The sequence below is a fragment of the Podospora pseudopauciseta genome, chromosome 1 (genome assembly GCF_035222475.1).
Source record: "Podospora pseudopauciseta strain CBS 411.78 chromosome 1, whole genome shotgun sequence".
Taxonomy (NCBI): domain Eukaryota; kingdom Fungi; phylum Ascomycota; class Sordariomycetes; order Sordariales; family Podosporaceae; genus Podospora; species Podospora pseudopauciseta.
The window spans coordinates 3,127,646-3,155,600 of record NC_085892.1 but is presented as its reverse complement, the minus strand read 5'-3'; the positions used below and the strand labels follow the sequence as shown (position 1 = coordinate 3,155,600).

General features: G+C 52.1%; 11 protein-coding genes across 11 annotated transcripts; 7 read left to right on the top strand and 4 right to left on the bottom strand.

The window, feature by feature from the left end:
- Positions 1-11: 11 nt before the first annotated feature.
- On the bottom strand, positions 12-1,131 carry QC763_108650 (uncharacterized protein; the record flags this gene model as incomplete). The annotated part of the gene is made up of 2 exons (XM_062907453.1): positions 603-1,131; positions 12-544 (listed from the first exon to the last, which is right to left on the bottom strand). Exons 1-2 carry the CDS (start codon positions 607-609, stop codon positions 12-14), a joined length of 540 nt encoding a protein of 179 aa, XP_062770402.1. The 5' UTR covers positions 610-1,131.
- Positions 943-3,174, top strand: COQ6 (putative ubiquinone biosynthesis monooxygenase). The gene is made up of 2 exons (XM_062907452.1): positions 943-1,337; positions 1,403-3,174. Exons 1-2 carry the CDS (start codon positions 1,169-1,171, stop codon positions 2,698-2,700), a joined length of 1,467 nt encoding a protein of 488 aa, XP_062770401.1. The 5' UTR covers positions 943-1,168; the 3' UTR covers positions 2,701-3,174.
- Positions 3,175-5,349: 2,175 nt separating this feature from the next.
- On the top strand, positions 5,350-7,143 carry QC763_108630 (uncharacterized protein; the record flags this gene model as incomplete). Its single annotated transcript, XM_062907451.1, has 1 exon — positions 5,350-7,143. One exon carries the CDS (start codon positions 5,350-5,352, stop codon positions 7,141-7,143), a length of 1,794 nt encoding a protein of 597 aa, XP_062770400.1.
- Positions 7,144-7,584: 441 nt separating this feature from the next.
- NdufS2 (ndufs2, NADH ubiquinone oxidoreductase 49 kd subunit) lies at positions 7,585-10,448 on the bottom strand. The gene is made up of 3 exons (XM_062907450.1): positions 9,189-10,448; positions 8,311-9,052; positions 7,585-8,251 (listed from the first exon to the last, which is right to left on the bottom strand). The coding sequence occupies exons 1-3, from the start codon at positions 9,870-9,872 to the stop codon at positions 8,235-8,237; spliced, it is 1,443 nt and encodes a 480-aa protein (XP_062770399.1). The 5' UTR covers positions 9,873-10,448; the 3' UTR covers positions 7,585-8,234.
- On the top strand, positions 10,194-12,089 carry RPC40 (DNA-directed RNA polymerase core subunit rpc40). The gene is made up of 3 exons (XM_062907449.1): positions 10,194-10,230; positions 10,524-10,750; positions 10,822-12,089. Exons 2-3 carry the CDS (start codon positions 10,706-10,708, stop codon positions 11,893-11,895), a joined length of 1,119 nt encoding a protein of 372 aa, XP_062770398.1. The 5' UTR covers positions 10,194-10,230; positions 10,524-10,705; the 3' UTR covers positions 11,896-12,089.
- A 331-nt stretch (positions 12,090-12,420) lies between these two features.
- uba3 (NEDD8 activating enzyme) lies at positions 12,421-13,722 on the bottom strand (the record flags this gene model as incomplete). The annotated part of the gene is made up of 1 exon (XM_062907448.1): positions 12,421-13,722. The coding sequence occupies one exon, from the start codon at positions 13,720-13,722 to the stop codon at positions 12,421-12,423; it is 1,302 nt and encodes a 433-aa protein (XP_062770397.1).
- Positions 13,647-17,425, top strand: TEL2 (telomere binding protein; the record flags this gene model as incomplete). Its single annotated transcript, XM_062907447.1, has 3 exons — positions 13,647-15,164; positions 15,220-15,654; positions 15,711-17,425. The coding sequence occupies exons 1-3, from the start codon at positions 14,300-14,302 to the stop codon at positions 17,423-17,425; spliced, it is 3,015 nt and encodes a 1,004-aa protein (XP_062770396.1). The 5' UTR covers positions 13,647-14,299.
- A 361-nt stretch (positions 17,426-17,786) lies between these two features.
- Positions 17,787-18,432, top strand: COX17 (Cytochrome c oxidase copper chaperone). The gene is made up of 3 exons (XM_062907446.1): positions 17,787-17,976; positions 18,035-18,102; positions 18,170-18,432. The coding sequence occupies exons 1-3, from the start codon at positions 17,943-17,945 to the stop codon at positions 18,308-18,310; spliced, it is 243 nt and encodes an 80-aa protein (XP_062770395.1). The 5' UTR covers positions 17,787-17,942; the 3' UTR covers positions 18,311-18,432.
- Positions 18,433-18,446: 14 nt separating this feature from the next.
- On the bottom strand, positions 18,447-19,729 carry QC763_108575 (uncharacterized protein; the record flags this gene model as incomplete). The annotated part of the gene is made up of 2 exons (XM_062907445.1): positions 19,211-19,729; positions 18,447-19,158 (listed from the first exon to the last, which is right to left on the bottom strand). Exons 1-2 carry the CDS (start codon positions 19,321-19,323, stop codon positions 18,447-18,449), a joined length of 825 nt encoding a protein of 274 aa, XP_062770394.1. The 5' UTR covers positions 19,324-19,729.
- A 155-nt stretch (positions 19,730-19,884) lies between these two features.
- PXR1 (telomerase inhibitor) lies at positions 19,885-21,281 on the top strand (the record flags this gene model as incomplete). The annotated part of the gene is made up of 3 exons (XM_062907444.1): positions 19,885-20,041; positions 20,107-21,208; positions 21,261-21,281. The coding sequence occupies exons 1-3, from the start codon at positions 20,019-20,021 to the stop codon at positions 21,279-21,281; spliced, it is 1,146 nt and encodes a 381-aa protein (XP_062770393.1). The 5' UTR covers positions 19,885-20,018.
- A 1,188-nt stretch (positions 21,282-22,469) lies between these two features.
- QC763_108560 (uncharacterized protein) lies at positions 22,470-26,013 on the top strand (the record flags this gene model as incomplete). The annotated part of the gene is made up of 3 exons (XM_062907443.1): positions 22,470-23,497; positions 23,550-23,676; positions 23,730-26,013. 3 exons carry the CDS (start codon positions 22,470-22,472, stop codon positions 25,329-25,331), a joined length of 2,757 nt encoding a protein of 918 aa, XP_062770392.1. The 3' UTR covers positions 25,332-26,013.
- Positions 26,014-27,955: the final 1,942 nt, after the last annotated feature.

Below are 27,955 nucleotides of genomic sequence, written 5' to 3'. Positions count from 1 at the left end.
CTCTCAACAACTCACTTCCCATCTGCCTTGTTGATATCCTCTTCCAACCTCTTAATCATCTTCCCATGAATCTTTCCCCACCCCTCCTCACACTGCCCCTTCACCACACCCACCAACAGCCGGTTACACCTTATCTCCAAGTCCTCCACCAGCTCCCACTCCCCTTTCTTATCTTGCTTCTCCCTAACTTGCCATACTGTATCCATGACTATCCCCATCGGTGACTTGATTCGAACAAAGACCCCATTAGTAATGTCGGTAAATTCGTACGTGCTGACGACTTTGGAGTCCCAGATTGTGGTGTGTACAATGTCGATGACGGTGTAGGAGATACCCCGTTGTTGGTGGGTATCAGTTCGGATTTGGGACATGATACTTGAGGGAAGGTCAGGAGAGGAATTTGGTGGGAGGGGTTTGAAGGAATCGAGGACGGGGTCGCAGGAGAGGAAGAATTCGTAGTCTGAGAGCATGGAGAGGGCGAGGGAGTGGGTGGTTCCTTCTGGGAGGGTGGAGGAGTGGGATAGGTTGGTGGTTGTGGTTAGGACTGGGGATTGTTAGACCGATTGTCCGTTGTCTGTAAAAGGAACAGAGGAGGAACGTACAAGACATGTTGGTGAGTTGTGCGAGCTGGATAGGTGGTTTAGGAGTCGTAAATGGCCGTCTGTTGAAGTTTCCGAGTGCGAAGTCAAAACTAGGTCAATACAGAGGCTTGGTATGAATTTGATGTGACGATGGGGTTGTGAGATCTAGTAACCGGAGGCACTGCGCATGAGAGTTGGCGGGCTTATAACGTGAGGATCAGGAAAGGAGAACCAAGGAAAGCTGCGAACGGGTGATGATGTGAAACGCACCAGTCGCGCCGCATCGGCAGTCACTAGCTTGGCCTCGGGTTACCACTGGACTGAATTTCATCATTTATCTCGGCACGAGTCCCACCAAAGGAGCTTGAATTGGCAGCTTCACAAAGCCATCGCCATGTTTGAATCGCGAGATGGCTTCCAAGTACGAGCGGAACCAGGGTTAGGGTTGGTTACCAAACTCTACTCAATGTCATAAAGTGGAGCTTAGACCCTTGTTCGCAACCTCATCCCATCTTCTTTTGTTGAAGCATTGAAAGCAATTGAGGCCCAGTTTGGTGCAAGAAAGCACCTGGGCTTCCAAAGACAACATGGAAGCTCTCCTCAGAAGACGAGCGGTATATGTGTGCCAAAGCTGCGTTCGGAGCGCTCGGCAACCGCTCTGGCGCAACTACTCCAGTGCTCCCCCTCGACCGGATATCTACGATGTGGTATGTGTGGGTGGAGGGCCTGCTGGTCTCAGTCTCTTGACTGCTTTACGTGAGTGTTTCCGTAATGTACATTCCTGACCATCCGAACGGTGTTGCTAACCGTAGCCTCTCCAGGCGCAAACCCCAACACCTCCCACCTCCGAGTTGCCCTTGTCGAAGCCCAAGATCTCTCCAAAATCAGATCATGGAGCCTTCCACCAACCAAGTTCTCGAATCGATGCAGCTCCCTCACGCCCTCCTCGGTCAAGTTTCTCGAACAGATTGGGGCATGGGAGCACATGGCCCGAGACCGGGTACAGCCATATCAGGAGATGCAAGTCTGGGATGGAGTATCTGGCGCTAGGATCGAATTCGACTGGGCGGGTGCTGCCCCAAATACCGGAACAACAATTGCCTACATGACAGAGAACTTGAATCTGACGTCTGGTCTGCTGAAGCGGCTGGAGGAGCTTGGTGGAGTGTCTACCTTTGACAACGCAAGGGTGGAAAATATCACATACGGCGAGGAAACAGAGGAACTGGATCTGCGGGAATGGCCGGTAGTACAGCTGTCTGGGGGAAAGCAACTCTCTGCCAGGCTTCTGGTCGGGGCGGATGGAGCCAACAGCCCTGTGAGGTCCTTTGCGAATATCGAGGCCAAGGGATGGGATTACAACCGCCATGGTGTGGTAGCGACTGTGGAATTGGAAGGTGAGGGCTGGGGTGGTGAGTTCACCAAGATTGCTTACCAAAGGTTCCTACCGACTGGCCCAGTTGCCATGCTGCCAATGCCTGGCAAATACTCTACACTGGTCTGGTCCACCACGCCGAGCAACGCGGCCCTTCTCAAGAGCCTCTCGCCGAAGGATTTCACCGCCATGGTCAATGCTGCCTTCACGTTAAGTACAGTTGACCTGGAATACATGCACACTCAGAAATCTGGACAAGAGGAGGAATATTCATGGAGAATGGAACACACTCCTGTGGACCACCGCGCAGTTCCTCAGGTTGTCACGGGCGTCCAGGAAGGCACAGTTGCTTCCTTTCCTCTGAAGCTACGACACGCGGATACCTATGTTGCCGAACGAGTGGCCCTAGTCGGTGACGCCGCTCACACCATTCACCCGCTTGCCGGTCAAGGTTTGAACCAAGGTCAGGGCGACGTACAAAGTCTCGCAAAGACCATCGAGTACGCTGTTACACATGGGCAAGATATCGGTGTGGGCATGTCGTTGGAGTCATATGTTTCTGAACGATATGCCGCCAATCACGTCCTCCTCGGAGTCTGCGATAAGCTCCACAAGCTGTACTCCTTTGGCAGCGGACCTCTGGTGCCATTGAGATCGTTGGGGCTGTCCGCCGTCAACGCTCTCAGACCCCTGAAAACCTTTGTCATGAACCAGGCGGCCGGGAATGGGATGAAGGTCTTTTGAGAGGCGATCTATGATACCCCGCTTCTCAACATTTGGTCCTAGTTCTGTTGTACAATTATATTGAATATGTATTATAATACCTCATTCTGTCTCCCGTGCCTGGAATGCCATGTGGTGAGTCAGATCCGGGATGGGATGAATGCCCTTGACGTGGAAGTTGTATTGCTGAGTGTTGATAGCGAGTCCAAGTGCCCGATTTCAGTGAGATGCCGGAGACCGGACGATTACGTGCCTGCCCCTTGTGATCGCTCCTGCCCTTTTGAAGGTGGCTTGTTCAAGTTTCAAGTTTTGATATCCTCGATGGGTGCCGAATAGCGTGGGGTATGCCTAGGTAGTATTTTCTTTGCGGTCTCGAAACTATTGTCTCTTTTCTTGCAGCGTTTCTCTACACTGTTTCGAGAATTGAGTTCAACAATTCTAGTGCTTGCCCATATCATCTTGAAGAAGACATCCAGCAGCCTAGCGCTTCTTTAGGAGGTTTTTATCAATCACAAACAGGGCATTTCCCCAGAGAAGCGTGGCCAAGTGCTAGCTATAGACCGGTGAGCAAGCACAAGTTTTTCGCCCATAAACGCTAATTTTGCCGCCAATTTGCTAAAGAATCACATACCATCTGACAATTGCAAGGTCACCTATATAGAACATTCCCGAATGCAGATTTGGCATGCTCGGGCGGTGGATACATCGTCCTCACACGCAGACTCGAAATTATTTGCAAACCCAAACACATCGCTCTCGAACACTTACAGACTGAATTTCAACAATTCAAGCTATGAATTCTTCCCCCGCCCCCCCTGCAAAGCACAATTGTTTAACGGGCTCGATATCAAGGAGTCGTACTCAAACCTGACGGAGTAGACAAGACGGAATTTGGAGCCAGGTTCCTTATAGTAGGTAGGTCGAGGATGGGGCTATGTTGTTGATCCCACACCTTCTACACCGGGTGCTTTCGCATAGCTTCCAACGCCCTCGCTAATTGTCGATAGTCAGGAGGAGTAAAATGTCGATTTGGAGCGCAGTTTTAAACTCAATCATGACACAGGAGTGGTTGACCGGGTATTTCTCTTCAAAAACCTGGTCTGGCTGGTCTGATCACTGGGTCGACTGTGTTGACTTTCCTCCTTCCTGATTCGTTACTTTGGTTTGTATATCTAGATGAAGAACCGGCTATCTTGTGCGTTTTGTTGACCAGAAAGTTGATAAATAGAAGCTTGCTATCTAAGTAACCGCGGTTTCGACCCTATCTTCGCTACCCATCTACCTCGTCCGTTATAACTGGAGTATAATGTAAGATGCATTTTACCCTTAAGCCCACTGGGCCAGCGTTGGCTCTGGCAAGTCAATGATTTTTACAACGCCGGCATTCGAAGCAAGGGATACGGTAATAGTTGTCGTGTAATCAACCAAGGCCCTTTAGAGGGATTCCCTGGGGATTCTTGGTTTCTACAACATGAAGAAGAGATATATGAGAGAGGAGGCTGAGGTTACTTATCGTTCCAAAACGCCCAAGTGTCGCGCTGGAGCGTATGTGTCTCGTGCTTGGACGATGGCCAAATATCGCGCTGGAGCGAATATATCTTGTGCTTGGATGATGGTTTAGCGTGCTCAGGTGAGGGCAAATCGCCCTTCGAACTCAAGCATAGCGTTCTTGAACGAAAGCACAGCGTGTTCTAACGCCAACATAGCTTTCAAGAACGGATATGCCTCGTTCACGAACGCTGGCATAGTATAATGCTTGGATGAAGATAGGTCAAACATAACTAACTACCCTTTTCTCTCCTATTCCTCCCTGTCAGGTCTAATTTCATGTCAAGGACCGCAGAGTTAATCTTCTAGGCATATGACGTGTTGGGCCTCTCGGTCCATTGACCTAGCTATTGTGCTCCATAGAAGGGCTCCTTCGGTAGGAACGTTCTTGCCGTTCTATTACTCTGTTCCTAGATCGGAACTGACCTAGTATTTGACCTAGGTGTCCAGGATTCCCCGACTTTCCTTCTACAACACAACCCCAACCACCAGAAAGTGGGGGCTTTTTCTTCCCTCTCGAAATCCACCACCTTTCTGTAAGTATCCCTCTACAATCCTCAATTACCCTTCACTTCATCTACACTCTGATCACGTACTGTAAGCCTCTTTGAACTACCTAGACCGATATCTCCATCGGAAGCTCCCCAGTCGACTTCTCTCGACCCCCCCATGGGTCTAGAAGCCTCGGTCGGCCATTGCCACGCCTCTTGTGGCTAACTGAAGACCCTCGGTGGCCTCCCTCTCTCACTATTCAGTCAGCTAATCTTTTCTTCTCGTCCTAGAACAACAACAGTCCCACAGATACCGACAGAGACCGACGTGGTCCAAGTAAGTGGACCCCTTTCCCTGCGAAACCTACCCCAACAAACGATCACGGTCACGTCCTGCTTCGGAATCATAGCCAGTTGGTCTTAATAGCCAGTCTGCCAACAGTTCGGAAGCCAGTAGTCTCTAATATCTCCCATTCGAAGCCTCTCGGAAGAAGCCGGCCACGAAGCAGGCCTACACACCGCAACGAGCGGAAGAAAACGACCGATCAACGGTCAGAAAACCAGGTAAAGTGTTCAGAACCTATCCTAACTTGAAAGCCCTTCACTGATCAGCTCTGGCGAAGCCTTCACGATGTGTATCCGAGAGTACATCGTCTACCAGTGTGCCCACCGCTCGCCCCCGGTGTTGGTCACCTGCCCGTTGACGACAGAAAGGCATGTCAACCCTGTCTGTGACAAGCGCCCGGATAGGGCATACTACGCCGAGACCTGCTGCGCGGCCTGTGAGCGTTGCGTCCATTCTCGCTGGGTTATCATCAGAGAGAATGAGCACCGTTGGCTTCATGAGCATGGGGCTTGTGGCTGTGAAGTGGTATTCCAGGGCCTCTTGAACACTCCCCGGGCTATCGGGGCCGATGGCGTCGAGTCCGAAGAAAACGATGAGAAGGATGGTGCTCCGCTGGCTATCACAGATGGCTCAGTTGGAAGCCGGTCCTCTGATCCCGGTGTTGACGCCGTCAAGCCGGCTAAATCAAAGAAGTCGAAGGGTAAGGAGAGAGAGGTGATCAGTACTGGCGCTGACATTCCCCAAGGCAGTTCTGCTCCCCCTCTCTATCGTGAGAGCATCACCGAGGACGGGGCAGCTCATGTTCAGCTTCGGCTGAAGAGTCTGTATGCCGGTGAATGGCGAGCTGATCACCGCATCCTTCACGAGACGGGCAAATGCAACTGCCGGATTGTTTTCGGGCCCTTCAATCCTCAGATTTCGGACGAGGAGTTGACTGCTGAAGACTGGGAGTTGATCCAGTGGTGGAGAGATCAGGAGGATGCTGTCGAGGGTCAGAAGACCGTGGCTAGACCTCGCCTGGGTAGTTCTACGTCCGAAGCTGAGGTCATCGCCCAGCGTATCAAGGAGATTGAGAGGGTGTTTGGCAGCTTCGAAGTCAAGCCTAAAGAGGAGGGTATGTCCTATCCTAACAAGCGCGCTGTGAAGCCCTCCCATGGCTCTGTCGCCATACCCCAACCTACCACGACCTTTGCCGAGTCCAGCGAGCAGGGATATCGGCGGATGGGGAGAAGGCGCGGGCAGCACAAGAGCCAGTCTTTTTTCAATCGACGGAACTCCCAAGGAGAAGATCTTGGAAGGGATAGAAGCCAAAAAAGCCTCTTGCCTCGCGAGCCTGGCTTCTCTCAAGGCCAAAAGCAATATACCATTGCCCAGTACGCCTCCATGGCGCCTAGTTCGACTCCAGCTACGCAGCAAGGTTGGGTCTATGACCAATATTCCAATCAATACGTTCAGACCGGCAATGTAGCTCCCCAGTCGACAAGCTACTATCCCACTGCTTCCAGTAACAGTTACCAACAGCCTCAAGGCTACCAAGCCTCATACCAAGCCTCACACCAAGCCTCCTACCCGCCTCAGCTACAACAGCTGCCCCAGGTTGCCAACCCAGCCTTCGCAACAATCGCAACCTACACCAACACGATCCCCGATGGAGCCTACCCCTGGATACAGCCTCACAGCCAGTCTCGGACCAGATCCAAAGCCGGCGGGCCCTACCACGTCGTAGGCATGGACTACTCCAGCTTCGACGACCCTTCCCACGTCGAACACGTCGGCACACCAATCTGCGGCATCCCCATTGGCGGCGGTGCCCACATGCCCCCCTGGAAGGACTGTGTCCAGAGACAGCCTCGCCCGGCTCCTCCTCGCGAGCTGCCCACCATTGTGATCACCGTGGTCGAAGCCAACCCAGTCGGCACCATCGAGTACGACTATGACCAAACCCTCGACTCCAAATCCGACATGGCCTACGGAGCCGCAGACGGGAGCGCCGTCGATGACAACGATGACAGAAACCTCCTCGAGGTCGAAGTCCCCCGTGTCCCCCAGCGGAGACACTCTGCCGGAGGTGTTCTCTGAACAATTCCCTCTCACATTCCACATGATCTTTTCTTTTTTTTTTTTTTTTTTTTTTTTTTTTTTTTTTTTTTTTTTTAGTTTGGGAACAAGAGATTCATTGCATACAGTAACTAGGAGCATAAGTATCTATCGTAAGTACCTTACCAAACCCCCTTCCCAACCTAGTCCCCCATAATCCTAACCTATTACACCAGAAACCCCAGAACACGAAGGGCACCCCTTCTGGAAGCGGAACCAGCCCATCCACCGTTTCCACATCTCCCACCGTTTTCTCCCTTCTCCATACGACACGGCAGGATACACCCATCAGCCCTCCCCTCCTCCAAGATCTCAATGCCCTTCCTCCTTGCAACTCATACCCCCCAATCAAATTACCACGCCTCAATCAGCTTTTTGGACGCCTCAAACAAAACAAACAGGCCTCATTACCAAAACATCAACGCCTCCACCATCCAATTCAACGCCTTTGAGTTATCTCACCAGGCCGATTGCGATTTATTTCACGCCTCGAATTATCTTTTCGAGGCACACAACCAACATCAACAGACCTCGAATTATTACAGACAGGCCTAGTCAACATATCAGCACGCCTCCCAACATGGGTTCGATGTCTATGAGATCCATTTGCAAGCCTTCTTCTCTCTCTCGAAACGCCTACAGCCGTCACCACAAGGCATCAGACCACCTACTTGAGCCGTCACTCCCCCCTTTAACAGGTGCCAATAACACCCAGCAGTGTAGCAGAGCCCCCTACAGTTCGTCATCATCACCAAAACCTCCCCAGCGCTGAGTTCATTTCATCACGACCATGGTATTTCTTTCTTTCGTTCTTTCTCGGCCTAAAAAAGAGAAAAAGGCGACTCGTTTACGACAACGACGACTGACTTCTCGAAACAGCAATATACACAACCCCCCCCCTCCCCTTTTCTCGTCTATCTATTCCCTTTTCAGCAACAAGAAGAAAAGACAAACATGCAAGTTCCCCATCTAACCCCTATTCAGCATCACCAAAGATCTACCACCCCAAAAACGGAACTGGTCAAATTTTGATGATGCAACAACACTGAATTTTTAACAACTCTACCAGCTATTTACCGATCAACCTCACCTGCACAATTCATTAGCACAATTCTCAGCAGAAGATGGGAAGAGGGGGAAATGACTCACCAAACACCAAATCCATTGTACCAATCACCGCCACAGCATCAGCCAGCAAATGCCCCTTGGAAATGTGATCAAACCCACCCAAGTGCGCAAACCCGGGTGCCCGAATGTGCACCCGGTAGGGCCTCTCGCTCCCGTCACTCACAACATAAACACCCATCTCACCCTTCGGCGCCTCAATCGCAGAGTAGGTATCCCCCGGCGGCACCGCATACCCCTTGGTGTACAGCAAAAAGTGGTGAATCAAGGCCTCCATGTTCTCCTTCATGGCGCTCCTGGGGGGAGGCGAGATCTTGTAATCCTCCACCCTCACAGGACCAGCAGGCATCTTGTTGAGGCACTGGTGGATGATTCTCAGCGACTGGCGGAACTCCTCCATGCGGCAGAGGTAGCGGTCATAGCAGTCGCCGTTGACACCGACAGGGACGTCGAACTCGACTTGGTCGTAGGCGTCGTAGGGCTGGGACTTGCGGATGTCAAAGGGGACGCCGGAGCCGCGGAGCATGACGCCCGTGAAGGAGAGGTTGATGGCCTCGGCGGCCGAGACGACGCCGACGCCCTTGAGACGGTTGATCCAGATGCGATTGTCCGTCAGCATTTCCTCAGTTTCATCGATGCGGTCGCCGAACTGCGTCGCCCATTGGTAGATGTCGTCGAGGAGACCCATGGGGATGTCTTGGTGGACACCGCCGGGGCGGACATAGGCAGCGTGGAGACGGGCGCCAGAGACGCGCTCATAGAATTCCTACGAGGAGGGGTTGTATATTAGCATTCTGGGAGTCAAGGAGTTATTGCGGTGGAATTTGAATCGAACAGCATTGTGTTTCACCATCTTCCCTCTCTAGTGATATGCCAGTGTCAACGTCAAGAAGTGAACTCACCATGAGCTTTTCTCTCTCCTCAAAACCCCACAAGAAAGGTGTAAGAGCGCCAACATCCATGGCGTGCGACAAGACGGACATCAAGTGGTTCAAGATACGGGTGATCTCGCCAAACAGGGTGCGGATGAACTTGGCGCGCTCGGGAATCTCGACGTTCAACAGCTTCTCAACAGCGAGCGAGAAGCACTGCTCGTTGGTCATCATGGAAACATAGTCGAGACGGTCGAAGTAAGGCAGGGCCTGGAGATATGTCTTGTACTCGCACAGCTTCTCGGTACCACGGTGCAAAAGACCAACGTGAGGATCGGCACGGACGATCTCCTCACCAGACAGCTCCAGAATCAAACGCAACACGCCGTGGGCGGCAGGATGCTGGGGACCAAAGTTGACTGTGTAGTGGCGGACCTTGCGGTCGTCGACTGAGTTCTCGGTGTCGAGAGGGACTTTTGAGGGGGCTTCCTCCCGGGCGCCGACGATGTGCTTGTAGGGGTCGGCGACGGCCTCGAAGTCGGGGTTGGTAGGGGTCAGGCGGGTGCCTTCCCAGGTGATCTCGCCAGCTCTTCGGAGGGCCGAGGCGGAGAAGGCGCGGGAAGCAGGGAAGGCCGGGGTGGTGAGGAAGGGCGACGATGGCCTTTGACAGAGGCGCTTGGCGCTGCGGCCGGCGAGCCTGTACAGCGACGCCATTTCTCTGAGGGGATTCGGGATGGGGGGGTATTGAAGTGGTATCGTCGGTTAGGGGGGCCGGATTGCGTACTCGCGCAGATGCGGCCTCTTCTCCGGCGTCAATGGCTAGCACTGAGGCGAGCTTGGGATATGGGTGGGGAGGCTCTTTCACAGTCGAAGCCGTCACTGGCATCAAAGCAAGTGGCACCAGCCAAGCTTGCTGATTGGACGGGAGCTCGAGAGCCGGCAGGGTGTTAATCCGCGCAGGGGTCAATTGAGGGACGTCTCATTGGACAATTATGTCACTTTCAACCTCACCTCATCGAGAGCCTCACGACGTCACAGGTATTTATGGTACCCACGGTTGCATGACATGAAGGTATGAGGTGTTGATGATTTCAAGTTCATATCTGGTTGTTTATAGCCTCATTTCATGCTCACTTACATCTTCAAGTGAACTACCCTATGGACTGTGTGAGAAGCCAATGAGGGTTTAGAATTGGTCAGGCATAATAATGTCCTTGAATGTTGAGACCTGGGAAAGTACGGCTCGGGAAAAAAGCAAGTACGACGGAGTCGTACCTGTGTTTTCATATCGTTGATTTTCTCATTGCCAATATAGCAGAAAGAGCTTCTGATGTCAACATTGGGCCAGAATATTAATTCGAGAAGCACAGACCACTCCTATTACAAGCTTATCAGTGGGTCGGTCAAAGGCGGTCAAAAAGTCCCCGCCAAACTTTTGAGATTCCAAAAATTCTGCCGCGGCGAGCCGACCAGAGCTCAAGAAATTCCCAGCGGCTTTGCGACAGCCAGCAACACACACCCCACCACAACCATCCCAAACAGTCACAATGCCTCACAAACCGCCAACCCAGGAGGAGCTCGAGAAGCGCAAGGTCTGTTGCCTTCATCCATCTCTGTCTAGATCAAACACCTTCAAGACCCCAAACTAACCCTCACCAAACAGATCGTCGGCGTCAACCTCGAGACCGTAACCGATGTCTCTTCGACCGATTTCCCCGGCCACTACCCCGGCGAAGACCACGCCTGGGATATTGAGCGCTTCAAGCGCGGCTTCTCGGTCGAATTTCACCAAAACGACCCCCACGAAGCCTCCTTCTCCCTCATCGGCATCGACGCCTCCATCGCCAACGCCTTCCGCCGCATCATGATCGCCGACGTGCCCACCCTCGCCATCGAAAACGTCTTCGTCTGGAACAACACCTCGGTCATCCAAGATGAGGTTCTCGCCCACCGCCTGGGCCTCATCCCCTTCACCGGCGGCCGCGAAGGGCTCACCGACTTCCTTAAGTGGTACCGGAAGCCCGCCAACGGCGACCCGGCTGAATGCAAGGACTTCAACACCGTCGCGCTCGAGCTGAACGTCAAGTGCGAGCACAACGAGAACGCTGACCCGAACGAGACGGACCCCACCAAGTTGTATCATCATGCGCATGTGTATGCAAAGGATATTGTGTTTAAGCCTATTGGTCGCCAGGTGGATTATTTCTCGGGCGAGGACATCATTCGGCCGGTGAACCCAGATATCCTAATTGCCAAGCTTCGTCCTGGGCAGGAGATCAATGTTCAGATGCACATGCACAAGGGTGTGGGATCGGATCATGCCAAGTTCTCACCTGTTGCTACCGCTTCGTACCGTATCATGCCTACCATCACCATCACTCAACCTATCCTCGGCCGGGATGCCGAAAAGTTCCAGAGATGCTTCCCCAAGGGCGTCATCGGGCTTGAGAAGGTGACCGCAGAGGAGGCTGCCCAGAAGGGATCAGGGTATGAGGGGCACGAGGGAGAGCTGAAGGCTGTTGTGGTCGACCCAAAGAGCGACACCGTCAGTAGAGAGGCGCTTCGCCACGAGGAGTTCAAGGACAAGGTTAAACTTGGCAGGAGACGGGATCATTTCATCTATCTCGTGGAAAGCACCGGGCAGTGGAAGAGCGATGCGATTTTCCTGGAGTCAGTGTCGCATTTGAAGGCCAAGGCGAAGGCGCTGGAGGAGCAGCTTGTCAACATGGTCAGGTAGGCCTGTTGGTTGTTGTTGCGAAAGAGTGAAGATGGCACAGAAAAATAGATGGATAACCCCTTTTTTTTTCTTGTCTACAAAGGAGGGATCACACGCAGGTGTCGAAAAGGGGAGGGGCGCGGTATCTTAGACTATTCAGACATTCATACTTGGGTGTAACGGCGTCAAGGAGGCGGGGTTTTACCAAAAAAGATTCTTGTTTGGGAGGAGGGGGGGGGGGCTTGGGTTGTTTTTTGGTTTTTTTTACTGTAGTTATTTTGATGTTTATAAAGCCAAGATTAGAGAATCGGTGTCAGAAGAAAAGAAGTGTCTAATTTGTCTACTTCTAGATTCTACTTTTGGGGCTCTGTTGTCCCATTGCAAAATGCGTATGTCCCCAGGTCCTGCTTCTTCTCTCCTGACTTTGAAATGGTATCACCCGCCCCTTTCCTTTCCACCATGTTCACCATGTTTTAAGCCAAAAACTCCCCAACACCATGCAAAACCCAATGTGAAAAATGACCGCAGATAATCTCCGTCCCAGACTCAAGTAAACTTCAACCTAAACTTGAACGAAACCGTAGCAAAAGCAGGGTCCGTAACACCAATCTCCTGCCCATCCACCAACCCCAGCCCCTCCGCAAGCGTCTTTTCCAAGTTCGGCCTCGTCTGCTCCTCCAAACTAGGCGGGCTCTGCATATAAAGCGTCTTGCCCTCCGCCCTCACACTCGGCTTCTTCAGCTGAGCCTCCGGCCTCGCCGCAAACGAGTCCACCAGCTCCTGCAGCGTCCACTTTGGGTCAACCGCCAACTCCCTCGCCGAAACACCACAAACAGGACAGTCGTCCTTTTTCTCGTGCTTGAACGTGTACGTGTATATGCTGTCGTTGCCCGAGTACATCATGTAGTTATTCTCCGGGTAGCCCAAATAAGGGGCGCAGTTGGTAGCGATTTTGAGGGCTTCGTTGCAGCAGGCCGCGGCGATGACCGAGTTTGTTGCCGCGATGGCCGGGATGATATTCTTTACCACGCCCTGGGTGAGGGAGTATGTCACGCCCGAGATGTTGAATTCCTTTGCGCGGAGGAGGGCTTTTTGGTAGAGCCAAGTGATGTGCTCGGGGTCGTCCTTGTCGAGCTGGGGGAAGGGTTTCTCTTTGTCCCAGGCGATGACGTGGGCCCATTCGATGCAGTGTTCTGGCTGACGGGGGATGCTCGCGAGGGTGCAGAGGGGGACGGCGGCGCGGGGGGCATGCATGTCGAGCTGGCATTCGAGGCAGGAGGTGATGGTTGGGAGGATGACGCGGGCTTGGCCTTTGAAGCCTTCGGTGCCGCCGTCGATGAGGGGTTTGTAGCTGTCTTCTACCGTCTCGTCGACCATGTTGATGAGGGTGGCGTTGATCCAGCGGCGGGCTTCGATGCTGTCGAGGCCGCAGACGACGATTTGGAATTGCATGTAGAAATCCTCGTCAAAGTCTTGGATTTTGCAGTTGTGTGGGGTGATTTCGACGCCTTTGACGCGCTTCTCGACGAAGGCGGCGGCGACTTCGGCTTTGAACTTGCCGACGTCTGACTGGCGGAAGAGGAACTGGCGGTTGAGGTTGGAGATGTCGATGGTGTCCATGTCGATGACGTGGATGTTTTTGAAGCCCGAGAGGGCAAGGTTCTTGAGGAGCTCACAGCCTAAACCGCCGGCGCCGATAACGAGGATCTTCATCTTGTCCATGGCTTCTGCGCTCGTTTCACCGCTGAACATCTCGGGGGTGGTGAAGGGCCCTGGCCGGGTGCGTATTCTGTCGAGATACTTCCATCTTGCCGGTTCAGAGGAGGGGTGGACCGGCCCGGCAGACATGGTGATTGCGGTACTGTGAAGATGGAAAGGTCGGGAGGGCAGACGGCTGGTGATGTTGACTTGGGGTGGTGATGTTTGGTCTCAGGTGGGGTTGGAGGTTGGAGGGGAAGCTGGGGTTCGAGCTCCAATGCGCCGAAACTGCCTGGAGCTGTTCCCTGGGGCTTATCGATATGGCGTTTCCGCGTCCTTTTAGCGAGAGCGGCCCGCTATTTACTTCATTTGTACCATGCAAGCAAGTCGCTGTAAGCTCTTGTTTCAAGCCTCATTGCGAATGACCTGCCGACATGAATTTGGGTTTGAACCTCTTACTTTCGATTCTGAGCTTTAGCTGCTCTTTCAGACTCGGCATTACATCCTGCTACATCAACACACTGACAGTCTACTTGACTAGGTACCAACGAAAGCTCAGGAGGAGCTCAACTTCACAACCGGAAATTACCTAGGTCAAAGGTAGGCGGCCTAGTTGGTTGAGTTTCAAAATAATTAAGAATTCTCATCTACTTGTATAGTCCATAGCTGACTTGTACTCTAGAAAATTGAATTCCAGTTTACGCTTTGCCTCTCTCATTCGCTCAACATGGATGACTTCTTGACACCAGTGAGCACCATTCGAATCACAGACATGAAAGAATCAGAAACACCACAAGGCCTCGCCAGCTCTCAACCCAAATCTTCAACACCAACATCAGGCAAACCCGCCCCTGCTTCACCAGAAGATGCTCTCCAACTCTTGAAACAACAACCTAGCTATGACGAGCTCATCGCCTCTCTACGATTTCTCTCCAAGCATCAGTCAGAAAATGATATTCCCAGCATCAAGCGTCCCAGTCCCATCAGTGCACAACTTGTCCAGGTATTGGTCTCGGAAATCGTCACAAACCACTGGATTCTACTCCAAGAAGATGCTGGAGACAGCAAGAATTCCGGGTTCAAACTCCTGCTTTATTGTCTTTCCAGTATCACAGCCATCAACGCGATTCTAGTCCGTCTGCGGGCTTTAATACAAGAATACAAAGCCGAAAATGAAGGGCTTGGGAAGCTCAAAAGACCAGACATTCATCTCAACCTTGAAACTCTCTTGGACCTGTTGGAGGGCTTGCTGAAAGGAGACGGGTGGATTCTCGAGGCTTGGCAGACTGCTAAAGCGTCATCTGGCCCTGATGCTGCCACTTCAGCGGTGCGAATGAGGCCAAGAGCACAAGAGATCCTGACCCTATTTGGTGGTGGCAGGATTGTCTCGCTTGCTGCTGAGGCTGAGAGTATCGTCAAGGCGAACAAGGCCGCGAAAGATGGGGACTATGAGATATGGGTGGCAGATGCACAGCATTACACCGCATGGTTGGGGAGAAATATTGTTACCTGGCAGTTATCAAATGGGGCCACTGAGAGTCCAAAGTTCGGTTCGGATCTCTTTTCGAAGGGACTGAAGTTGGGTCATGGTGGTACGTGACTCGTGCTTGGTAACGAAGCATTCTATCATATACTAACTACAAGCAGAAATCTTGACCAAGCATGTCCTGGGAGAACTGGTGCTGAAGAAAGGAGCAGACCCGTCCAAGTTCGGCATGCTGCTGAGCAATCTGCCGCCTACAGAGCAACGGAAGGTGTTGTTTTCCATACTGAAGTTGTTCTCCTCAAAATATCTCGATCGACTCGGGCGCTGCGACTCTGAAGAAAGCAAGCCAATAGTATCTGCGGTTGCTGGCGCAATCAAATCGATCATCGGCGAAAGCACGAGTCTCAAGAATTACTTGGTGGAATGGCTCACCAGCTCATCAGGGGCCGGTCTTGGCGAAGGGGTGGGCATCAGGAGAACAATACTAGCCGTCGTCTCTCAAAACGGGGATGATATCGTTGCTGTACTGGAAAAGAGCTTGAGTCAGTTTGGAGATCAGCTCTACATCAAGCATTCACCAATGCTACAACAGGAAGGTCAGTACCAGCACAGTGGCCACAGCTGGGAGGCTGGTCGCTAACTCTACATGCAGCCCATGCCGAAGTTCTATTGCTGAGCGCCGGTTATGTACATCGATTGTCACCTATCAAGCTCACTTTGATGATGCGCACCAGTGTTTGGTTGAACACCATCTCCAACAGACTGACAGCACCTCACCAGAAAGCCCGCTTGTTGGGCATGTGGATTGGCGAGGCTCTCTCTAACCTGGTCGATAAGGGCGACAAGCGGCTCAACTTCAACACGGAAGGAGAGTTCGAGGAGATGGCCACATGGTACAAGGGGTTGACACAGGTCTCGGATGAGATTGGGAGCATGGAACCTCTGTTTGAGTCGCCGCCGACAATTCGTCCAAAGAGAAAAACATCCCCATCAAACGCAGCAAAAACAGCACCAAGACCCCCTGGCCAGCATCCACAGGCCGGCTTCATCATCGAAGAGCTTAGCGATGAAGAAGGGTCGGAGGAGGATGACCTTGTGCCATACGCAAAGCCTGAGTCTGACGAAGAGGATTCGGATGATGACCCGACGTTGATCAGAAGGGACAAGCCAAAGGCCCCAGTGTACATCAGGGACTTGATACGGTACCTCCGTGACACAGAAAGCTACGACCTTCAGCGGTTAGCCCTTGCAACAGCTCCAACACTCATCCGCCGAAAAGCCGAGTACGGAACAGAGGTCAAAGAGCACGCTGACGAGCTCGCCGGTCTCTTGATCGGCCTAAGCAACAAGTTCGAGATGGAAGACTTTGACGACCTCCGACTCCAGGGAATGATCGCTCTGGTCATCGCCCAGCCAAAGGTCATGGCCCCCTGGTTCGCCAAAACATTCTTTGATGGCGATTACTCCATCTCCCAACGAGCCTCTGTTCTGATCGTCTTGGGTTTAACCTCGAGAGAACTGGCTGGCTTCGAAACATCTAGTTACTCGGCCGCCTCCGCCTTCCCGTCCAAGACCCTACCCGAAAAAGTCGAGAAGCTTTACCTACCCCAATCCACCTCTATTTATCAACCCTCTTCGTCATCCACTCTTGAACCCCTCCCCCCAAACGCCCTAGATGGCATAGCCACTTCCATAACTGACGCCTTCCTAGCACCAATGGCCGCAGAAGCAGCCGACAATGCCACCGGTCCCAACGCCCTGAAGTTGTCCACTTTTACAGAGCGCTTGAACAACCCCGAGAAAGTCCGTTACATAACCAAAACCAAGCCCCGAATCCGAAGCATCCCCAACCTTACCGCCGGTGTGTTATCAACATACTTCTTTTCCACTCTCATCTCCCGCTTCCAAGCGGCTTTACACTCGTCCTCGTCACGAACAAGGGGGATATTATTCAACCCTTACCTTTTGTCGCTCTACCTCAAGACGTTGGCGTTGATTATCCACGCTTCTGGACCTAGTACGCTGTCGTTGCCGCAGATGACGGGGGAGTTTTGGAGGTTGTTGTTGAATACGAGTGTGAGGGCACAGGCGGTGGGGGATTTGCAGTTGACGGGGGCGGTGCTGTTTGGGTTTATGGCGTTGCTGGATGTGAATGAGGATCGGATGAGGGAGGTGTGCAGGGAGATGGGGAGGGAGGTGGTGGAGGCGCAGGATTGGGTTGGGGGGGTGTTTTCGGGTTTGAGGGGGGGTGATGAAGGGGGGGAGGAGGAGAGGGTGAGGATGTTGGCTGCGGGGGTGCTGGTTAGGTTGGGGGAGGCGGTGGAGAGGTGGAGGTTGGTTTTGGTGGGGGATATGATTGGGTTTTAGGGCGGTGATGCGGTGGGAGGACTGTTCTGGGGGGATGACATTGATCAGGTGAGTGTAGGAGGGTGAAACAGGTGGTTTGAAAGTATGGATTGGGATTGTCGGGGAGTTTACTTGTGAAAGGGGGATGGTGGTGGTGCTAGTAAAGTGGGAGGGAATCTGTAACTCTGGAGACCATAGCTGTTTACTGGGATATATACGTCTCGGTCAACTAGTGGAAATTGAAGTTAGCCGAGTGATGATGCTGTACCTCAGATGTTGACCCCAAGGGGTATCACGTGGCCCCTCCTCCACCCCTGCCCCCCAGCTCCCCACAAAAAAAGCTGAGAGATCTGACGCCATTCCGTCTTGGCATGCGTTTTCGCGGCGGCTCAGCGGCAATGCTTGGGGGAAAACCGTTCTAGAAATCGCCAATTGACAAATCAACTTGCTCATTCAGTTTACCGATAGCTCCCGACTTCTTTCACCTTTTTTCCTTTCCCCCAACTCAAACAAAGCACTTGTCAAGAAAAAAGCCAAAATGTCCTCCGCCCAAGCTACCGCCAGCTCAATCGGTATGTTCCCCGTCCCCTCTCGTTGTCTCATGGATGGCGTGATTAACGCCCCTCATAGCCTCCAGCGCCCCGGTTGCGCCGGTGATCGCCCAGTCAGCTGCTGCTGCTGCTGCTGACAAGCCCAAGGTCCGTCACAGATTTACCTGTTGAACGATTGAGCTAGGGGGGGGGGATTAACAAAAAGAAATAATAGCCCTGCTGCGTGTGCAAAGATGAAAAGGCCAAGCGCGACGAGTGCATGCTCTTCTCCAAGGCTGCCGACCCACAAAAGGACTGCTTGTCGACCATTGATCAGTATAGGAGTTGTATGGCTGGGTTTGGGTTCAAGGTTTAGGAGCAGGAGGAAGGGAGAGGATGGGGAAGTGTATAATATGGTTACGATATGGGATTGAAATGGATGGACTGGGGGAATGAATAATACCAGGGCGTTTTAATTGAGGTTTAAAGATGGGGGATAGAGAAAGAGATTTTTATTGTGCCGATTTGGGTGTGTGGTCTTGGGAGTGGGTTGTGTGATGGGTGGGTATGAACAAAAGATGCATATGGATTGGCTGACTATACCGGTCTCTGCCTGGTCTCTGCCTTCCATTACCTCCTCCAACCTTGCATGCCCCTTCCTCACGAGTAACAAATGAAGACAATCTGTTTGACAACTGGTTTGTCTTCCTCCCCTCAAAGTTCTTCAGGCGGGTTTCCATGCTGTCATCCAAGCACCTGCGGAGGATCGACATACACCCAAACAGGCGGTCGACAGGTCTGCTGATTCCCCGCCCGACATCACTCTTCTGCATCCGCTGACGGATGGCTTCGGTGAGTCGGTATATCACCCCAAAATCTCTCTTGAACGGCTGAAAATCGTCCATGAGTGCTTCCGTGCCATTGTCAAAGAGCCTTCTTACAGTCTCGCTGAACAGTTCCAGATTGTGCTCCGCGATTTGCATCTCGTCACCGAGTTGTTGCATGCCTTCTTTGTATTCGGCCATGCCACCGAGGAGGACTCCCATGCCATTGCTGAGATTTCTCATCTCGCTGTTGATTTGGCTGGTGTCAGGCAGGTGGGTGTTGGCTTGTTCGATTGTTGGGGTCAGACGGGTCAGCTGCTCGTTGAGATGCTCGGTTAGGCGGCGGTTCTTTTTGATGGCTTCCTTGAGGTATTTGGTGCGGCGCTTGAGTTTGGCGTCCCTGGAGTTGGTTGGTCTTGAGTGTACAGGTGGTAACAGAAGCGGCGACTTACCTCTTGGACAAGCCCTTGTCGATCTTGGTGGACTGGCGACGGCGGTTGCAGGACGGCCGGGGTTCTTTCACTCTGAGATTTCGAGTTCTTCTCTCCTTCGCCATTATCGCCATGAACTTTATACGATGACGGGTTGTGTGTGGTATGTTTGACTTGTCTGGGAAAAGTTGAAGAAATTTGAAAGACCTCCCCTGCCAGCAAAGCCAGGCCCTTTGGGTTTGGTGGCGCGCCCACTACCTGATTGGAGATTGTTGAGGGAAGGTTTGGTAAGGTGTATCTCACAGCAGCCAAAGAAGCCTACCTAGCTACCTAGATAAAGGGTCTCATAGAGTTCTGTGTAAACCATCCAAAGTTCTAGCTACATGCCACATCGTGGACAAGCATGAGGAAGCCTATATCAAGAGAACAGGTATCAAGAGCGGACGATGATAGTCCACAAGCCATGATGACTCTCTCATAATATGGGCTAAATTCGAACTTGTATCGTAGGTAGTCATTTAAAACGAAGAAATTGCCCGAGGAAGGCACGATGACATCGAGAACCGTGATGTTGCAACCCCTGACCGTTGAGGCAGGAACCCTGCAGACTGGACCCACTCATCCAAGATGGCAGTCTTGGCATCCATCGAATCTGGGCGGTGTGGGGCGTCAGAATCATTTTGCACCAGTTCCCCGCCAAAAAAAAAGTTCCACACAAGCAACTCCAAGAAACACCAGGTACCTCGAAGACTTTGTGATCGTCAGCTTTTCATAACTCCCGTCCCCTCAATATCTCACGCTCGGCTGCGCCGGGCAACTTCTGGGCAAAATGGGTCTCGCCGGTGCAAAGAAGTAAGACGCGCTTTGTGTGTAATTGAATCCTGGAACCAACAGAAACTGACAAAGCCCGCGAACAGCAAACGGAGACTCGGCAACGATCCCAATAACAACAGATGGATGCGCAACACCGAATCTTTTGGCCAGAAGATGCTGCGGTCGCAGGGGTGGGAGCCGGGCCAGTACCTCGGAGCCAAGGACGCGGCGCATGCCGAAAACTATGGAGCTGCCAGCGCATCGCATATCCAGGTCACCTTGAAGGACGACACCCTCGGTCTTGGAGCCAAACGAAACAATGGAGACGAGTGCACAGGACTTTTCGACTTCCAACACTTGCTCGGGAGACTCAACGGCAAGAGCGAGGAGGCGCTGGAGAGTGAGCTGAAGAAGCGCGAGGATCTGAAGATGAACTCATACCTTGAGCGGAGATTAGGGACGATTCGCTTCGTTAGGGGCGGTTGGTTGGTGGGAGATGTGTTGAAGGAGGAGCCACAAGAGGGTGCCGACAAGGGCGAGGTCAATGGTGCTCAGGAGAGTTCCGAGGAGTCCACAGAAGAGAGCGCCGAGACAGAAGCCTCGGAGCCTTCAGATCTCCCATCAAAAAAGCGCAAGGCCGACGAGGACACAGAAAAGGACGACGAGAAGGCGCGCAAGAAGGAGAAGAAGTCCAAGAAGAGGAAAACAGAATCTGATGTTGAAACAGACAGTGCCGGCTCGAAGGAGAAGAAGAAGGACAAAAAGTCGAAGAAGCGCAAGGTGGACTCGGCGGAAAGCAACACAGAGCCAACCAAGTCGGAGAAGTCGAGCAAGCGGGAGAAGCAGAAGAGCGAGTCTCCAGAAGAGGAGGTAGACACATCGGCTGAGAATGCTAAGAAAGCAAAGAAGGAGAAGACGAAGGAAAGGAAGGAGAAGAAAGAAAAGAAAGAGAAGAAGGACAAGAAAGACAAGAAAAAGAAGGACAAGCCAATGTCAGAATCAGGTTCAGAGGCTGGCGCAAGCAGTTCCAAGGAGAAGAAGCGCAAAAAAGAGGAGAGTGTCACCCCGGCAGTTGAAAGTGATGCGTCAACGCCAACTGGGAGCGGTTACTCGACGCCTGTGACTACGAATACCCGCTACCTGGCAAGGTCACGGTTTATTGCCCAAAAGAAGATGGCCTTTGCAGATAGTGCGGCGCTCAATCAGGTAAGCTACCGTTGGGATTCTATTGTTTCTTCTCAGTGCTGACATCCCCCAGATCTTCATGATCAAGTCCTAGGATCTGAATGACACAGCACGCGAAAGAATATCCATCCTCGACGTACGGCAAACCGAAAGCAATGGCACCAAGTAGGAGGGGTTGTGGCATATATTAGTCAGGAGAAGGCTGACATTGGCATTTGGAACTAGCATCTGGCACCTCGTTCAGAGAGGGGCACATGTCCACGGTGAATGAGACGAGTCGTGGTGTCATGACTGTGTTGCAGAACAGGACGGTTGTACAAGTGGCTTTAAGCGAGCATTGCATTGCGCCAGGTTAGGAATGGAGTCAAGGGTGTTTATCAGGTTCCATTAGGTGTCCCAAGAATCAAGGTACTTTAATCAAAAGGGATGGGATGTCTGCCCCAAAATAGCCTGCCTGCCTTAGCCCGGGCTTGGTCGTGCCTTCCCCCTCTGTCAGTGATCTAGTGAAATACAAAGCAGGAACGGCCCGTTGCCCGCTGCTGCACGGAGCAAGCAGCCAGCAGCCAGCCGAGATAGGATGAAATGATGCTTGTGTGAATCCCAACAGTGAAGGTGAATTGAGGGCCGATGCACCCATCATGCACTCCAAAGCCACGAGAGCAACACATATTAATCTACGAAAACCGACCAGCGCAACAGCCTTTTTCTTTGATTGAGTTCCAGTTCTACCATTGAGCGGCCAATTTGCGTGTTCTGAGCATTTCGTCTCTATTTTGGCGACCGACCGGGTTGCTCAGAGCCGCGAAAAACGGAAAAATTGCGCAAAAAGTGCAAAAAGTCTGGAGAGGGAAGCTGGCCGTGGAGCATCGCCGTCAACAAACAACACCAAAATTTCAACAAGAGGCCGATGTTTGCGACGACCGCACACCACAAAACCACGGCGTGACATCCACGGTTCTTTCTTGATCAATTGATCTCTCAGTTAAAGACCAACCAAGTTACCTTTTTCTACACAACTGCGATTGACTTCCTCAAGCTCGTCAACTTGCTAACAGCCCGCACAGCACACGCACATTTCATATTTCACACCCATCTGCCTCAAAAGCGAACAATCGTCCAACTTGGATCAAGTTTTTGGGCAGGTTTTATTTTGTTTCCTTCCTGCAGCGATCTGCCCCGACCATGTTGATGCTTCGCATGCGACCTTGACATCACCACCCGCTCATCACATCCACCTTGAGCCGCATTGGCACCGGATACAGCATAGCCGCCGGCACTTGCCATGAATTCCCGAGACCCTCCAGCGAGGCAACCCTCGCTCTCCTATGCTAGAATTTTGAAAGGAGACACGATTAAGAATCGCAAAGTCCTCGCTTCAAAGTCTAAGCCAGCCACCAAGGATACCAAGGAGCCCCCAACGACCACCAAAGAAGGAGAAAAGGAGTGCCCTGAGGGTGCGATGCGTGCTCAAGACCAGCTTCAAAAACACAAACAAAACCACAAGCCAGGTCGAGACAGGAGCACTGTACCAGGGCCCGGCCCGAACCGCCAGGTCAAGGATACCAAAGACAACTCCTCCGCTGAGTTTCCTCAGTTGAAAAAGCCGGCTCGCGAACCGCCACGGAATCCACCTCAGCCAAAACCTCAGTCACCCGAAAAACATAAAGCAAAAAGCGCCCCCACTGTCACCAGAACTCAAAGTTATGCCCAAGTCGCCTCTGGCAAGAAAGTCCAAGTTCTCACCAAGGCACCCAAAACCAGCACAACCAAGCCAGCAGACACGGAATATCCCTCGATTGCCCATGAGCCCACTGCAAAAATGCCCTCAAAATCTTCGCAGTCGAGCAACTGGAGAAACTCGAGCGACGCAAAGGCGAAAACACCCGGGTCTCAACCAGGTTCCAGGGAGAAAACCTTGCACCAGGGTTCCCTGAGCTCACAACCGCCGCCGCCAGCTTTGCCGGTGACAGACAAGACGACTCCCAAATCGAAATCTAGGCATAAGGGCCACCACAAGAGGAATTCGTCTTCAACTTCAGCAACGAAACCAGCGGATAGGAAACGCCACAACAGCGCTGGAGTCTGTGATTCACCCACTAAGAAGCCCAGCACCTCTGAATCAGACATGGTAATTGCTCGTCAGAGAGCCCGTCGCTTCTCGGCCCCCGACATACCTTCACCCATCAGAGAAGAGCCTGAGAATGTGACCAGCGAAGCGCCAGCGGTTGATGCCGCACAACTTGACTTTATCAAGCAAAGGGCAGAGCGCACTGCCACGGTGATTGCCGCTCACGATAAGGGAGAATATTCGTAAGTTGGTAGGTTTCTGTGAGCAAGAACATATTATCTAATGGTTTAATAGACTCTGGGATACTCAATATGAATGGGACGTATTAGTGGTATGTAAAGACAAGTCTTGGCAGGTACATCATGACATCTTGTCTCGAGAATCCGAGTTCATGAGAGAGCGCCTCCCTCCCAAAGATCCAGTAGGTATTCCAGATCCCCTCAACGTGATCTAGTGCCCTGACATATGTGCTAGGCTGGATACATTCGCTTTGAGCTTGACGGCCATGATGCCATGCAACTAGGCTACGCGCTGCAATTCATGTATCTCAAGAGCTACCCAGATGCCTACTACGACAGAAACGCTCCACTTTATGGCGAGCCGCTCCGATTCAGCACCTTTCTCTACATCGCCGGTGCTTCCATCGAATACACCGCCATGATGGATTTCGCCGTGGCTCGTCTTAACGAGGCTACTGCAATCATCGGAGAATACCTTCCCATCCTCCAAGAGCGCTCTCCCAACAGTCTTCAAGAGCCCAACCCAGAGCTTTTCAACCTATACAACCCACTCGGATGGGCTCTTAGCATGATGTATGAGCAGGGCACAAATGTGTTGATGAGAAATCTACGGTTAGCCATGGCCAAACTCATCGATGTCTCGATGCTGTACCTCATCCTGGATCGCGGATTCAAGCAGGTTTTTAGCATGAGCTGGGTTGGATTCCTCTACCCGAACTTGGTAAATGATGCCATCTTCTTCGGAAGTGTCGGGGCGATGGAACCTCTGAAAGAAAGCGGCATGATCGCTGCTCAACAGCAAAGCCAGCATCTACAAGAAAGTCAGCACCAGCAACAGGGCCAGATCCCAATACAAGGCCAACACCAAGAGCAACACCAAGAGCAACACCAAGAGCAACACCAACCCGAAGCCCAACATACCGCCGAAACAGCAAGGAATACCAACGTATTATGGAAGGCAAGTTGGGATCAGTCACAAGCCAGACTCAAGGCTCAGCTTCCTCAGAAGCAGGAGAGTGTACAGCCGCCAGTCGAGACCCCGGCACCAATATCCCAACCCGCATCGGCACCGGCGAGCCGGCTGCCTAATGATGGTGTTTGGGGCAACGATATTTGGGAGCGGATAGACAGGACTCATGTCAATGGTATTGGGCCAGGAAGGGGAAGGGATCGGGAATTCGGCGGAGCTAGGTGTGCCAGAGACGGCCGAATGGGAGGATCTAAGTACTTCTACCCACGAGGGTGTTCAAGAGCGCGCGCGGATAATGACTGGCGTTGCCCATGGAACCGGGACTGGAGGAAGAGGGACGAGCCGGAGGAATACCACCAGCCGGAGGAGGTGGAGGACGAAGATGGTAACCTGTGGATCATCGGGAACCCGGGGCCTACACCGGCTCCACAGAAGCAATCGGAGCAGCCGGAGCAAGTGAGCCAGCCCGACCAGCGAGAACAATCGGAAAAGCCGCACGAGGACCTGGAGGAAGAACGAAGGGAAAGACCTCACAGTGTTTCGGATGATTTGGTCAACCCCTGGGATGAGGACACCTGGCGGCCTGCCACGAAGGAGCAACGAAAGGCGGGAGGCTCGGAAGAGAGCGGCCCCGATGATGACGACGACGAACGTTCGACGATTACGGCTTTTACCCCGGTTACTTCCATGGCAGGAGACGACGTTATGAGCGGGTCGACGATGATTCCGGTGGTTTTTGAGGACGATGCGGACGAGGCGGGTGGTGAGGAAAGGACGGGTAATGACTTGGTGGTGACTGCGATTGCTTCCAAGGAGGGCGGGCAAGATGGGGGCGATCTCACGCCTACGCCCAGTGCGATTCACTAGGATTGAGTTGTCATCACGATGGTGATTCTTCTCCTTGCGCTTGTGGATTGGACTAGCGATGGGAGAGGGGTCAGCGGATAGATTTGATGAGGGGAGGGTGGGTGGACAGCAACAAAAAATATTTTTATGGCTTGATTTTTTGTTTTTTTTTGAGCGGAAAACTTACTGTAACGAGTATATGGCGGCCCCATCAAGCAACACAACAAACATTTGCATCTTGCATCACAAAACGGAGTAGTAAGGGAAATTTGGGTTGGTATTTTTCTGGGCTTGTTATGTTTTGTTTTTTTTTTTTTTCTTGTTTTTTTGTCTTTTTGCAACGGGGGGAGAAAAAAAAAAGAGATAATTCACGTGGGGAGGGGGACTAGGAAAAGGGGGAAGGGAGGTCTTTTGGCAATGTTGAACGAAGAACAATGGGTGATGTATGTATTCTATTTGTATTTGAAATTTTCCTTTCCATTTCTTTTTGTGAGGGAAAGAAAACAACATAACATGAGATAAACATATTGAAGCGAGCGAGCAAGCAGGCAAGCAAGCAAGCGAGGGAGTGTATATACCATTTAGTGAGCTAGTTTTGCTTCGTTGTTTTACATGAGGTGGTGTAGGCGGTGGATGAGATACCCCGTAATTGTCTTTGCCTTTGTTATGAATGGGCGGGGTTTGCGAATGTGAAGTGACGGTGCATGTGAAGTCGAATGTGAGGTGACGGTGCATGTGAAGTGATACAGATGGGGGTTTGTTGCACGGAGGTCTGGTGGTATGTTTACGGGGTTTGATTGTTGACGTTATGTAGGAATTGGGCCATGTGGAACGGGAGCTGGTTCGAGTGGTATACAAGGACAGGAGATTTTGACTTGAGCATGCTTTCTGTCTCATCAGCCCCCTTTTTTATGAGGACTGTTTTACTACCTTTTGCAGGCGGATGGAGTGACTGCTCTTGTGCAGATAGAAACAGCTGATGGTGAATATCAACGATGCCAATCGTTGTGTTGTTATCAAGCCCCACCGGTAGGGGAAATAGATGGATAGGGACAAACCACGAGTAGAGAGACCCATCTATCTGGATGGTTTGTGGTGTTGGTTGGGGGGATTGCCGACAGGGAGTGATCACATGAGCCCGGCCCTGGGTTGGAAGGCCTCTTGGAAATGGACTTGCTTTTGTTTAGTCTACCGGGGAAGGTTGTAGATGTGGACAAACCCGTTGTATCCCCGTCGGAAACCCCCCTTTTGGGTCGCTGGTGGGGGTGGTGCTTGGGTGATGGGTGAGAGGGGGCACAAGACAAGACATGAAGGCGAGAATGACAAGGCAGCGAGGGGCGGGATTGAGCAGTGCAGTTACCCGTTGTTGTGATACCTTGATAAACAGAATGTATGAATAGAACGGGAGGCTTGGGTCTAAAAATGGAGGAAGAACGAATATCTACAGACACGAAGGAGAGATGCAGTGAGAGAGGTGAGAGATGAGGGGCTCGTCACACAGACTTGCCTTTCTCCCCCATCTTTCCCAACCCACCTTGACAAGAAACAAAAGTAAGTGTGTGGGTGTGTTTGTGTGTGTGTGTGTTTTTTGGGGGGTGGTTATTGGCTCGGGCTTCCACCCTCCACATGTCCGTCTTAACACCACCAAGGTTTGTCCACTGTGTTGTTGAAAGGCCAAAGAGCATGCATGGACTCTGGTCGCGCACACTCTTCAACGGGGACGAACAGACCTGTCATTTTGATTGCGGAAACCGGTTTGCTCTCTCTCGCTCTACGGGCAACCCTTGGGTCCCCAAAGCAGGAGAATATTCCCCCATTGATCAAATCCAGTAGAAAACTCCCTTGGAGCTAAAACCCCTTTTCCTGGAGGTTAGCTACCTCCCCTGCAACCCATGTTCCCAGATTCATGGGAGTTGTCAAAGTCAAATTGTCTGTTCTCTGGGGAGTCGAACCCCCTCCCCCAGACGTCTGTGGGAGATTTAAAGTTTCAACGGTGTGTTACCAGGTGATCCGTAAAGATTGGGTGAAGTAGGTAGGTAGGTAGGGATGGAGGAAAGAGCCAGCAGGTTGTCATACTTGAGTTGACTTTTGGCCCCTCATCATGATGGATGGGATAGGTAACCCGGGAAGAGGAGAGGAGTAAGTATATTGCATGCGCCCACTTCTCGGAATGGTCGACAAATGCGGGGAATTTGCAGATGGTAATAAGATGGGATGGGACCAGAAAAAAGTTAGGTAGTTGAGAATACGATGCTGGGTTCCGATAGGACAGGCCTGGAACACCGTATAGAAGTGCCAGTTCGATGACCCTTTGAAAGAGAAAGTTGTAGCTACACACGAGGTTCAGCTTCATGTTCGTGAAACGGAACTCGGCGAAGTTTGAAGCCTTCAAGTGAAAAACAATGACGTCCGCGTGGCTCGTTGAACTCGAGAGGCATATATTACCCCCGCTGCCTTCCAAGTTGTGTCTCACACACCTGCTGGTGTTTGTGCTTCCCCAGTGTATGCCTTATGGTGCTATGGGACATATGTCACACTGTTGTCTGATGGTGTGGCTTGCTGAGAATATGAAACCTCCTTACGCACATGGCGAATGAGCAATCTGGCGTTTGACACCCTACGACATTTCAAAATGCCCGATCGAC

What these genes read in the sequence shown, in the direction of transcription:
- COQ6 (XM_062907452.1), top strand. Translation starts at nt 1,169, where the DNA reads ATGGAAGCTCTCCTCAGAAGACGAGCGGTATATGTGTGCCAAAGCTGC. An exon ending in CAGTCTCTTGACTGCTTTAC is followed by an intron (nt 1,338 to 1,402) that starts GTGAGTGTTTCC and finishes TAGCCTCTCCAG; the next exon opens with GCGCAAACCCCAACACCTCC.
- NdufS2 (XM_062907450.1), bottom strand. Translation starts at nt 9,872, where the DNA reads ATGGCGTCGCTGTACAGGCTCGCCGGCCGCAGCGCCAAGCGCCTCTGT. An exon ending in AGGAGAGAGAAAAGCTCATG is followed by an intron (nt 9,053 to 9,188) that starts GTGAGTTCACTT and finishes CCCTCCTCGTAG; the next exon opens with GAATTCTATGAGCGCGTCTC.
- RPC40 (XM_062907449.1), top strand. Translation starts at nt 10,706, where the DNA reads ATGCCTCACAAACCGCCAACCCAGGAGGAGCTCGAGAAGCGCAAG. An exon ending in AGGAGCTCGAGAAGCGCAAG is followed by an intron (nt 10,751 to 10,821) that starts GTCTGTTGCCTT and finishes CTCACCAAACAG; the next exon opens with ATCGTCGGCGTCAACCTCGA.
- COX17 (XM_062907446.1), top strand. Translation starts at nt 17,943, where the DNA reads ATGTCCTCCGCCCAAGCTACCGCCAGCTCAATCG. An exon ending in AGCTACCGCCAGCTCAATCG is followed by an intron (nt 17,977 to 18,034) that starts GTATGTTCCCCG and finishes CGCCCCTCATAG; the next exon opens with CCTCCAGCGCCCCGGTTGCG. An exon ending in CTGCTGCTGACAAGCCCAAG is followed by an intron (nt 18,103 to 18,169) that starts GTCCGTCACAGA and finishes AAGAAATAATAG; the next exon opens with CCCTGCTGCGTGTGCAAAGA.